General features: G+C 52.9%; 4 protein-coding genes across 4 annotated transcripts; 2 read left to right on the forward strand and 2 right to left on the reverse strand.

Annotated features, from left to right (window-relative positions):
• Positions 1-611: 611 nt before the first annotated feature.
• On the reverse strand, positions 612-3,786 carry BO79DRAFT_204372 (DUF803 domain membrane protein). The gene is made up of 2 exons (XM_025681783.1): positions 2,320-3,786; positions 612-2,259 (listed from the first exon to the last, which is right to left on the reverse strand). The coding sequence occupies exons 1-2, from the start codon at positions 3,332-3,334 to the stop codon at positions 761-763; spliced, it is 2,514 nt and encodes an 837-aa protein (XP_025534454.1). The 5' UTR covers positions 3,335-3,786; the 3' UTR covers positions 612-760.
• Positions 3,787-4,243: 457 nt separating this feature from the next.
• BO79DRAFT_241043 (26S protease regulatory subunit 4) lies at positions 4,244-8,308 on the reverse strand. Its single transcript, XM_025685083.1, has 5 exons — positions 8,177-8,308; positions 8,033-8,098; positions 6,899-7,967; positions 6,622-6,795; positions 4,244-6,209 (listed from the first exon to the last, which is right to left on the reverse strand). Exons 1-5 carry the CDS (start codon positions 8,177-8,179, stop codon positions 4,423-4,425), a joined length of 3,099 nt encoding a protein of 1,032 aa, XP_025534455.1. The 5' UTR covers positions 8,180-8,308; the 3' UTR covers positions 4,244-4,422.
• Positions 8,309-8,882: 574 nt separating this feature from the next.
• Positions 8,883-10,081, forward strand: BO79DRAFT_66772 (E2 ubiquitin-conjugating protein UBC1). The gene is made up of 3 exons (XM_025689574.1): positions 8,883-9,420; positions 9,487-9,791; positions 9,844-10,081. The coding sequence occupies exons 1-3, from the start codon at positions 9,160-9,162 to the stop codon at positions 10,016-10,018; spliced, it is 741 nt and encodes a 246-aa protein (XP_025534456.1). The 5' UTR covers positions 8,883-9,159; the 3' UTR covers positions 10,019-10,081.
• Positions 10,082-10,504: 423 nt separating this feature from the next.
• Positions 10,505-11,992, forward strand: BO79DRAFT_248705 (TFIIH complex kinase subunit CCL1). The gene is made up of 2 exons (XM_025685730.1): positions 10,505-10,872; positions 10,953-11,992. The coding sequence occupies exons 1-2, from the start codon at positions 10,540-10,542 to the stop codon at positions 11,910-11,912; spliced, it is 1,293 nt and encodes a 430-aa protein (XP_025534457.1). The 5' UTR covers positions 10,505-10,539; the 3' UTR covers positions 11,913-11,992.
• Positions 11,993-12,140: the final 148 nt, after the last annotated feature.

The following is a 12,140-nucleotide window of genomic DNA, read 5'->3' on the forward strand; positions in this document are numbered from 1 at the left end:
GGATGCCGTTTAATTTAGGCTGTGCTCATGCAATCCATTCGGAGATGAAGGCCAGTACCCATGGGGGCTGGTAGTGTTGGGGAGCGTGGAGAAGCAGCAACGAATGAGGGAGCATGATGCATGAGTCCGAAGCTGAAGGCGAGCCAGCTGACTGGATATCGGTCGAGTCCCACGATACCCTAGATTGGCAGTCGATGGAGTAATTTCCCAGGATGGGAGGTGTACTCCAGTAGGAGCACGGGTAAATTCAGGACGATGACAAGAAGGAGAGGGGTAAGCAATCTTGGGAAATGACTCGGAGATGATCCATGCAGCAGACTAACAGCTGCTAGTTAGCCCTAGTTGGCCAGGGTGCAGGGGATTCGGTGCGGACTTGCCGGCTGCTTGCTGCTCTTTCTCCACCTATCGTCGTCTTTCCTCGGACCAGCAGGCCTGCAAAGTGCAAAGTGCAAGGATGGAACTAAGGCCCGTCCCGATATTGATGGAATGCCCGCGGGGTGGGCCAGCTGAAGAAAGTCTTGGATATAGGTTCCACCTTTTGGACACTAGCAAGTCTAACACAAATTAAATATTGCCACTGGCCTCGAGCTACCGGAAATACAACACACATTCGCTTCTCAAATTCTATTAAACGGCTATATAGTCGAAGAATGCTAATGCTCGCAGTGGTATGAGACAGCCTCCACCCGTGAATTATCTATAGGAAAACAAACGTATGTACTAACATTCGGTGGGAGCCAGTCACCGTCAAAAGCTCAAATTACGCCCGCGTACCTGCGCCGGTACTCTGCCCGTCTTGGTTCCCCTGCGACTCGGCACCGTCTTCACCTTCATTCTCTCGGATGCTGGTCGTAGCCTCCGATCCTCTGTTCGCCCCCGGTTTGTGAAGAACACCACCCAGCCAGGCGAGACCACCACTCCACGAGTCACTCAGGCTGCGAAGCCGCGAGAGTGAGGTAGTGTTGTCTTCATGTTGGTTGATGGGGCCGTCCTCCGAATCAACAGCGGGTGTCAGATCCCCAGTGCTTACTGGAGCAGTAGCAAGGGCACCAGTCCCTGGAAGTCGACTGCTGGAAAGCGGGAACCCAAGGCTGTGAGCGTTCTCAACATCGCCATCCACCTCGTACTCGCCGCCTCTTGCGTCTCCGTTACGCTGCCGAGTAAATCCTTCCAAGACTGTCGTGCTCGACTGTTTTCTCCGGTCCATCCGGTGGTGTAGTCTTCGTCCTTTATTGGGACTAATCTCGCCGCGGCGTAGTGTCTCCGCTACTACCGCACTAAAACCAGCCGAGATGGTCGGCAGAAGAGGACCTGGTGAAAATTTTGAAATGGAGTTGCGTAAATGCCGAGCGGGCGGCGTCTGCGGGACAATCGCTTTCCGAACGTTCGACTGAGTCCGTCCATGTGCCGAAGTTGGGCCTGCCGACTCATCCTCAGCGCCAGGAGCAGGGGGAAACCGGAGGAGAAAGGGTGAATCGTGTGCTGTAATCTCCGACTGCGCCGGGGGTGTAGAAGGGCGATGGATCGGTGGTTCAGTATTCGGGGTTTGGATGGCTGACTCTAGAGAGTCTGCCCAGGGGTTCGTCAAGAGCGAACGAGCATGCATGGGAGATGAAGGCTCCGAAGATGGTTCTTCAAGCAACTCAGCGGTCAGCGAGCCGCGTGGGGAAGATGGCGCAGCCGATAAGACGCCCCTAGGTGTCCGCTGGTCGTCATCCACGTCTTCGATGCCCTGACTAAGGAGGGACCCCGAAGGAGACTGAAGATGATCCTCCGCCGGAGTACGGACTTTTCGTCCTGCCTTATGGGCGCGAGCTTGTGGAGCAGGGGGAGATAGATCGACCCTATCATGATAACGGTCTGCGCCCAACAAGCCGATAGCCTCCTCTTCGTCGTCAATGGAGAAGGTAGACTCGTTGTCTGCGCGTACACGGCCGCTGGTAATACAGTAGACCCCCATAAACGTTAAGACACAACCACCCACGAATTTGCATGCACGCTCAGCTGTGTAGGACTCGAAGTCTCGATACAGTACAGCGCTCCCGATGATGACGGAGAGAGTGAAAAGTACAAACTGTGTTGGGATGACTTGAGTCGAGTCAAACCGTTGCAGAGCTCGGTTGATGTACCGGATCTGCATAAGGGCACTGAAGACAAGGACGAAGACTAGAAGATAGGTGACTGGGAATGTAATGACGTGCCAAAGTGTGAAAGATAGCAGCGATGAGACACCTTTGGTCGACAGAGCAGTATATCCACCTAGTCAAACAGTAAGCAACGATCCACCAGAATATCATTAAAGGGACCATGTGTACGTACCGAATAACGCCACCAAGCCAACATCGATCAGGATCGATCGCGATCCATACTTGCCGCTTGCCCACATGAGCCCGACAATAAGCGCAGCGGAAACGCCCAGGTACAGCTCAAACTCCCAGCGCGTAATCATCTCCCAAATATCATGGGGACCAATCTTCTCTTCTGACGACTTTGCACTGAGGACAACCACCACCGCTCCTGCGATCGCGATAAGAACTCCCCACAGGTCACGCTGTCTGAATTTCTCCTTCAGCATGAATGGCGCAATAACGCAATTGGAGATGAGGGCAACAACGCCGAGCGGTGACACAATAGACGCCGGAGCAAATCCATAGGCCATAAAATTCCCGACCTCGCCAAGTGACATGAGCACAATTCCCACCCACCAGTACGGCGACCGAAGATAGGATTTGCGGCGCAAACGCTCACTCCCCGACCGCGCAGTCCGGTCGGATATCATGGAGTCCTGCATATGATCCTGTGAGTCTGTCTCGTCGTCCCTGTAACGGCGGGTTCGTCCGGAATGGCCGCGGGGTTCTTCATAATGATCGGGTTCAGACGTAGGAGATTCGTCCCGGTAACGACCCGGTCGAGACGCACGATGTCTTCCTCGATTTGCGTCTCCGTCGAAGTCGTCGTCATCGACAGATCCATATGCGCCAGAGTTGCCGTGTCCATGGTTCGCACGCTTCCAATCCAACTCGTGTCTCAACTTGTCCTGCTCCCACTCCTTATCGATACGGATGTGAGCATAGCGCTGGATGTTGAGCGCCAGGGAAATCAACACATTGCCCGCCAGCGCAGTCACAATCCCAATTAAGGAAGACCATTCGTGCATTCCTCCGCCACTTCCACCATCGCCATTGTCAGACCCGGGACTGGACGTGAACGTCGGAGAAGGCTGGGACGAGGAGGGGAAGTAGTGATACGGTGTGGGTGTCGGCGTAGGAACAGCGGAGGAGGCGAGCGCGGTGAGCAGGCCTGCTGCCAGGGGCACCTCTTGCAAGTAAGCCATCCGCGATAGGAGGTTGGCTCAAGGGGTATGCCGGGCGCAGGTAGGCCTGATTAAAAGGCGAGCGCGGGAGTGAAAAGGAGGTCCCGACTGATCCGCCGCTATAAAGTCGTAGGATGCGGAAAGCCTCCGATGTCGACAAACCGGCAAGAAAACTGGCGGCCGACTGACTGTAACGAAGGGGAGTCTTCCGATAGTCGTCACAGCATATATTCCTTCAGATTGTTGGCATCAGCTTCTCGGGGGGCAGGGGTTCATGCTGCTGTGAGCCACGACATTCTGTATCCCCTAAGTGATAAAATCCAAAGCTCGGGAGTCTTCGTTCACCAGCGACAGGGAAGAGACTCCGAAAGGCACCACAAGCAGTAAAATGAGTACAGACGCTCGTCATCCGCGAGCGAGGTTCGACAGTGGTAAAGTGCACGGATGTAGAGAATAAGATTGAGGGGGAGGAGGGATGGGGGGATTCTGGGAGAGAGAGAGATGCCGAGAGAACCGGCGAGAGAGACTAGTCGCAGTCCCTAAACTCGGGCCTAAAATCCTTGGATACGACCAGTTCGCACGTGCGAGCCTGCTCAAGTTGGGAGAGTGGGAATTACCACGTATAAGCGCAGCATCGCGTGAGGTTTGCTGGGCAATCAAAGCCGGACAGGCTGCAGTAGTAAATTATCGAGGAGCCCGCCGCAGTCGTGGAATCATTGGCTTGCTCGCCTCCTCCAGATCAACGTCGAATGGACGATCCGGAGAATGGACGACTTGCACATCCTGGCCCACCCACCAGCCCCTTCAACGTCATCGAGCAGGCTGACCATGCCGCAAGTACTACTTTCTAGTATTCTACACAGCGGAGTACACTTACTCGTTATGCATGATTATGTCTACAGTTTCACAAGATTTACTGCCATAGGGTATCTCTGTTGTTTGTTTAACTCCGTTTAGTGGGCGGATGATTATTAACACACTTTATCTGCCACCAAAGTTCATCACGCTCAACGCCGCCCTTGCTCCAAAAGTATACTGTGTACATGTCCTGAATCATGGCGTAGAAGGAATGGAACCAATGTTTATTGTTTCCGATCGGTCGCAACACCTCACCGCTTTGCCCGCTTCTTATCCGGTCCCTGCTCGTTTTCATCATCACTAATATCCCGGTAGATCGGCGTGGGCTGCGTCTCCTTCCACGCCTTGGTGAATATCGGGTCCTTCTCAGCCTTGTCCGCATACTTAAGCAGAGCTTCCCGGGGATCCTCATCCCGCATCGAACTGAGAGGAATGTTCTCGCGGATATGCTTCTCATCCGGCTGCGATTTGGCAAAGGGCGTTTGTGCTGGTAGATGAGGTCTCCGTGGATCTCTTGGACGGCCTGACGCCGTGAGTCCGATGGTCGGATGCCGGGCGGACCAGGTGGATGAACTGTAATGAGGCACCCCATTGGACCCGACAACCACGGAGTCTCCAGAAATCCCTTGGGTGAGATCCATGGTAAGGCTTGGGTCATCATCGATGTGTCGACGCTTCGGTGCCTTGGACATGATCAAGGCAGCACCCTTGGTAGACATATTGGGGTTGTAAAGAACATGAGTTTCGGCGTTGGCCGAACCGGTAATGATCTGGTTCATCTTCTCATGCCACAAAACGCTGATAACAGGCGATCCTGGCGTAACGGGCGTGACCAGTTCCGGTTTCAACGTAGCTGGATTCAAGATATGCAGGTGTCCAGTCTCCGAGCCCGTGAGAACATTAGCGGACGTAGGCGAGAATATAATATTCGACGACGGATACCGCGTGCTGGAAGGATGGGCGACCGTGGTGATAGGTTGCTTGAACTTTCTAGTATCCCATAGCTTGATAGTGTCATCTCCGCCCTTGGTAATAACAAGTCGTCCATCCGAGCTGATGTCGATTCCACTCGTCCAAGTATCCTTGGTATGGGCATCTCTAATCTCTGCGCTTGGCCGAGTGTACGGCCCGTTTCCGCTCCACATGAGCAAACTGCCATCGAGCGCAGCAGCAACGAGAACATTAGAGCCACCCTGCTTGGGTGAGCCCCATGCGACAGCGGTCATTTTGCTCCGGCCAGCGGATCCCGCCATTTTTGATTTATGCACAATAACCTCCTTCTGTGACCGACCGACATTGGCATCCCAGATGCGCACAGTACTATCTGTTCCTGCCGTGGCACAGAGGTTCTCGTCGGTTGGACACCACACGCCGCCAGTCACCTCAGAGATATGACCCTTGGTGTTATGAAGATCCCTCAAATACATATCACCCTTCACAAACTCGGTAATCGTATCACCATCGCGGCTCAAAATCCTTGGCTGGGGTGTGGCCGAAACAACCATGACGTAGCTGGGGGACAAGGGATTGAAAGCTGCATAATGCACGGCATGCGCCTCCTGCGCAGCAGACTGCTTTTTGGCTGAAGGATCGACGGATTTGAATGCGCGTATGGTCGACGGGGTCATGGACGCAAAGTCGTGAAGCTTTATAGTACAGTCTGTCGAGCCGGTGATCAGTCGCGAACCTGCGGGATCCACGGTCAACGTAGTCACTGCGCGGTCGTGTGTCTTGAGAACGAGTTCGTGAGACACCGGGAACTCATCCTCATCGTCGGAATCGTCATCGGAGTCGTCGCTTCCATCATCACTATCGGAATCGTTCTTCTGGCTATCCTCCTCGGCCGTGGGCGTCGCCTCAGTCGTCGACTCTCCTGTTATACCCGCTTTTTTGTCGTCGCCATCAGGGTTCACAGAGACTTCTGCGCGCTTGGTGCGATCAATCTGCGAGCTGACATCGGTCTTCTTCTCTTGCTTGCCAAAGCTAGTCGGGAAAAACTTCTTGAATGCCTCCTCGTCAAATCCGTCCATTATGGCAGCTGGTCTTTTGTCCTGGATGAAGTTTGGCGATGACTTCAGATGTGATGGACGATGTCCTTATTGTTTGTAAGATTTGGTGTATTTGCACTGTTTGCGTTACGCTGTCACGTGGTGATAAGACTGCATAGCCCTCGATAAGCAGTGGCTCGCGACGTCACCGGAGAATGGGTGAGAGCGCTCCAGGTCAGCAGCATCTACAATGCGCACGGACAGATTAATACGCTTGTGCAAGTTCAAGGGCAGCGCCCGTGACAACACAAATTACAGGCCACCAGCCCGGTCCTACTATTGTAAAGATACACTAGGATAGATTCTTGACCTAATAGCACCGCGCTACATCGGTTCAACTAGGGAAAATCTAAGTACAACATCGATATCTGCACGCCTACAAGTACAGTCCCTCCACTGGACCTCCGTCCTGCTTCGTCTTCATGATCCGCTCTCTGGCTGCGCGGAAGTCGTCCATCTGCACCCGCATCCGGCGCTCTCTCAGCGCCATCAAACCAGCTTCAGTGCAGATAGCACGGATATCAGCACCAGAGAGATCATCCTTCTGGTTGATGAACTCGTCCAAGTCGACATCGTCTCCGAGCGACATCTTGGAAGTGTGCAGGGTAAAGATCTTCTTCTTAGTGTTTTCTGTGTATAATTAGCATTGTGGTACAAAAGGCATAGTGCTGAGACTTACGGTCTGGGTTCTCGAAGAGAATCTTTCTGTCGATACGTCCCGGACGGATCAAAGCAGGATCCAAGGTTTCAATCTTGTTGGTGGCCATGATGACCTTGACGTCACCGCGATCATCGAATCCATCAAGCTGGTTAAGAAGCTCAAGCATGGTACGCTGGATTTCTCGTTCACCACCCGACGTAGAATCATAACGCTTCGTACCAATCGCATCGATTTCGTCAATGAAAACAATGGAGGGGGCGTGCTCAGCTGCAACCTGGAAGATTTGACGGACCAGACGAGGGCCATCTCCAAGGTACTTCTGAATCAGCTCACTACCAACGATACGGAGGAAAGTAGCACTGGTTTGGTTCGCGACCGCCTTGGCCAGCAGCGTCTTTCCGGTACCAGGGGCACCGTAAAGAATCACACCCTTTGGCGGCTTGATACCCATCTCCTCGTACAGCTCGGGGTGGAGCAAAGGAAGCTCCACAGACTCCCGGACTTCTTGGATCTGGGTTTCCAGACCACCAATATCGGCATATGATTCTGTGGGAGCTTTGTCGAGCTTCATCACTGATACGAGGGGGTCGGATTCTTCGGTGAGCACACCGACAACCGAGACCGACTTGTGGTGTAGAAGAATGCTAGCACCAGGCTCGAGAAGGTCCTTGTCAACGAACGACATGATCGAAACATAGTATTCCGGTCCAGTCGCACTCGAGACGATGGCGTGGTCATCGTCAATCAGCTCTTCCAGGTTTCCGACACCCATGGGGCTGCCTCTCATGTCATCAACCCGGCTTCTCTCATCGGCGTTCCGATCCATGATGTCGAGATCATTACGGTTCGCCGAATCCAGCGCAGCCTGGGCCTTGGTCTTGCGCAGGCGTTCCATATTCTCCACGTACTCTTCCTCTAGCAACAAATGGTCGTGGACTCGTTGCATTCGGAGGTATCGTAATTTACATCGTGACGTTGGGAAGATGTCTGGAAGCTTGGAGGCAGTACTCGGGCCGGCAGCCTTGCGCTTCTTACGTCCGAGACGAGTCGTAGGCGGCGGAGGAGGTTCGTATCTGGGCTTGTCCTTCTGCAGAGAAGCGCAACGTAAGCCGGCTGCTACCTGACAAGAAGATCAAGTGGAGTATAGCATACCTTCTTGTCCTTCTCATCTCTTCCATCGCCACCGGGGCCTCCGCCGATGTTGGACTGCTGGTTACCCTGTGATGAAGATTGGTCAGATAAGTGACATCAGGAGCCGACAAGAGCTGTCAACAAGGGCCAACGCCGGGCACCAACCATAGTCCGAAACTGTGAGAAGCAGTAGGCTTCTTATAGACAACCTATGCAGGGGTGTGGGGAATGTAATGAAGAATTCGCGATGAGCGTGGATGGGGTGAAGAGATGGGGATGGGTGAAGGAGGATGGGGAGGTGAAGCTGATGCGTTGCGCAGCTGGGAAGCTGTTGGTCGCCATCCGCTCTGGCCTTGGCGCCCGTCCAGCACATTTGGCAGCACGTGACGTGATCCGATCCGTACTTATTACATGCCTTGGTGCCTGAGGCGCTAGTGGCTGATCCCTGAGGCATCTCCCGCAAGCCCCTCTTGGGATCCTCCGGCCCAGGCAGCCAAAAGTAGTCTGGCGCCAACCGAGCTGGGCCCGATCTGTAACAAAATGTACTGGCAGCTCAGCTCTACTCCGAACCGTCCAGGTAGCCCGACGGGTCATTTTCCCCCTATATTGCTTCTACAACTTGTTCCTTTTCTTTAGTCCGGAACATATATTTCCGCTATCATTCATATATATTCTAGCCGAATTCATCCCGTGCCAGGGTTCGACTCAGCTCCTGTGATCTACTAACTAATCTTGTTCGATTGTTTAGCGCTCTTCCGTGATAGAGCGCTTACTTGCGCCCCGCCGAGAGCATTGATCCCCTCACTTTCGCCCATACTACAACAATCCTCTCTAGTCCACTCCCACCAGATTAGGTGACCGCTATTACAGATCAGTCGTTGGTCTCCAGCGTTTGTATTAATTGCACCTACTCCACTAGTTCCTTCTTTTCCTCAACCTCCCTGCTACAGACCACCTGCTACACTTCCTCGCCCTCTCGGTACTTGGCTACTGTGAGGCTGACGAAGCTTTGACTATTGCCTCATAGTTCTTAGATCTTTTCTATTCTTATCCTTCAACTGTCCAGACAATCCAAACCTACTTTCTTCGCTTCTTCAGAAAAGATAAAAATAACACAAGCTACCCGTTTTCCGGAGATTGTTCTCACGATGTCTGGCAATCGTGCGAGGCGTATCGCCAAAGAGATCGCCGACATTCACGCCGACACACAGTCGCAAATCACGGCTGAGCCACTGCATGGTGGTGAGGATCTCACGCATCTTCGAGGCACATTCCCAGGACCTCCAGGAACACCCTACGAAGGTGGCACCTATACCATCGACATCAAAATCCCCAACGATTATCCATTTCGACCTCCTCATATGAAGTTTGTGACCAAGGTCTGGCATCCCAACGTTAGCAGTCAAACAGTAAGTCGGCTCCAGTCACGTAATGTTAGGGTATCTCCAGTTTTGCTAACAAAGTGACTTGCCTAGGGTGCTATCTGCCTAGACACTCTTTCTACTGCGTGGTCACCGGTGCTCACCATCAAGTCTGCCCTTCTGTCACTGCAATCCCTGCTCAGCACACCCGAACCCAAAGATCCTCAAGATGCCGAGGTCGCCACGATGCTCCTTCGGAGACCGCAGGAATTTGCACGGGTTGCTCAGGAGTGGGCTGTGATGTATGCAGGAGCTCCCAGAAGGCATGCAGGTGAAGGCAGTGGCGGTGTGACAGACGAAACTCTTCGACTGCAGGAGATCAAGTCGAAAGAAGAGCAGGAACAAGAGGATTTAAGCAAGTATGTACACGTGTGTAGGATCAAGCATGCTCTGGCTAACCTTTCTGTGCAGATACGACGGCTATAACAAAGACTTGATCGACCGATTCTGTAACATGGGATTTGACGTTGACCGCGTTGTAGCCGCATTTAAATACTATGGCATTGATCGAATGGACGGGGAAGATTACGAGCTGGAGGAGGCGTACATGGGAGACATTACGGCGCGGCTACTTGGTGAGCCGTAGTTGGTGTGATGTGACAGACGGTTCGGATGGTTTAGATTTTGCAATAGCGACGGTGCTAGGCGATTCAGTCGGGTTTGCTCTCTCGAATCTTGAGACCTCTTCGCACAAACATGAACAAGATAATTTCATTTCTCTTTTCTCAAGTCAGAACCCAGGCTGTGATGACCCATGTTTAATATATCCATTCGCTTTCTACATTTTTCGGCAGCATAGCTCAAGTCAGGATACGATTAGCCTTGCATTAACTCAATCAATATTTGTATGACTGAAGGTATAGTGCCTTTCTAATTAAATGCCATCTCTTTAATATGATCCAGGCAATCAGCAAACTGCAGTGGAGGTCTAGTAATGTACGGAAGTAAAGGCAGCGGGCCTATCGATAAGCACGTGGATATGCGGCAAAGTCCGCTGCAGATCAGCTTTGACTTTCCGCCGTCCCCCAGAATCCTCGCGCAACAAGCACTTCCATCGTTAGCTACACATATCGCGACAGTGAACTCACTATATAGCTGTCTTCCAACATGATTGAAGACGAAATATACCGATCATCCTCCCAGTTCCGACTGTGGTCCTTCACCGAAGCATCACTGAAGCAATTACGAGCAACCACCAACTCCGTCGCGAGTGACCGAGTGCGAGCAGCTCTACGAAGGGCACAAGACGCCCGAAGATCAGCCACCTCCTCAACAACAGGCACACCAGCCCCGGGAAGCGATGCGGAGAATAAAGCAACAGAAGAGAAGCAGATTGAGTGCTTGACACCCGAAGAAGAGCAGCAAGTGGTGGACTACTACTCCGAACAAATCATACAACTAGGAGAGAACTACAAACCACCACTTCCCACCATCGTGAGAGTACGAGCTCCCCTCCTACCCCATATCCCAGTCCCTCAAATCTCCCTCCCATTACTAACATATCTAACCCAACCCCAAAGGCCACAGCAATCCAATACCTCCGTCGCTTCTACCTCACCAACTCCCCAATGACCTACCACCCGAAACAAATCATGCCGTGCGCCCTCTTCCTCGCCACCAAAACCGACAACTACTACCTCTCCCTACGACAATTCGCCGAAGGCGTCCCCGGCCAAACCTCCGCCGACGACATCATCGCCCCAGAATTCATCGTCATGCAAAGCCTCCGCTTCACCTTCGACGTGCGCCACCCCTTCCGCGGCCTAGAAGGCGGCATCATGGAACTCCGCGCCATATCCCAAGGCCAAGGCCAACCAGCACCACACCTCCAACCCTCCCAAACACCAGAAGACCTCCGCAGAGCTCTCCTCTCCCTCTCCCCTTCCTCCGCCACCGCAAACACCATGAACGACCGCATCTCCCGCGCTCACCACTCCACCCGCGAGATCCTCAAAGCCGCCGCCCAAATCACAGACGCCTACTTCCTCTACACTCCAGCCCAGATCTGGCTCTCGGCGTTCCTTCTCGCCGATCGCCCCTTGGCTGAATTCTACCTCGACACGAAACTAGGCGGTCCCATCATATCATCATCCAACCATGATCAAAATCCCCTGTACGCCCTGCGCACGAAACTCCTCACCACCCTCGCAAACTGCTCCGCCCTCCTCCAAGCATACAAACCCTTCGCGTCCGACGAAGCCCGCATGAAGACCCTGAAACGCATCGTCGGCAAGAAACTCTACCATTGCCAGAACCCAGAGAAGGCCAATATCGCAGGCCAGAAACGCATCCCTGCCGCGGCGGCTGCCGCTGCTGCAGCTGCAGCAGGCGAGTCAGGGACATCAGAAAGCGAAATGGAGCGTCTAGCGAAGAAGCGGAAGCTAGAGCGGGGGAATGAAACGACGAAAGATCTCTTCGGAGGGGAATTAGTCACGCAAAGGACAAAGGAGAGGCAGATGGAGGGGGATCAGCAGCAATAGCAGTAATATTGAACCTTATGGTTCAAGTATAATTCCTATACTATAGTTGTTATTATTATTGTTAGCTTTTTGGGGCGACGACGATGTTGGTGAATTTGTTGGTTTGAGCGTGTAGATAGGCGCAATAGATGGAAAAGCATGTTATTTATTAATTAGTCCTCTTTTATATTAAAAAGAAAGTGAGTTAAGTGTTTCAGTTGGACCTGATAAATTATACTGTATATTGGA

This window comes from Aspergillus costaricaensis, assembly GCF_003184835.1.
Source record: "Aspergillus costaricaensis CBS 115574 unplaced genomic scaffold BO79scaffold_52, whole genome shotgun sequence".
Lineage (NCBI taxonomy): Eukaryota > Fungi > Ascomycota > Eurotiomycetes > Eurotiales > Aspergillaceae > Aspergillus > Aspergillus costaricensis.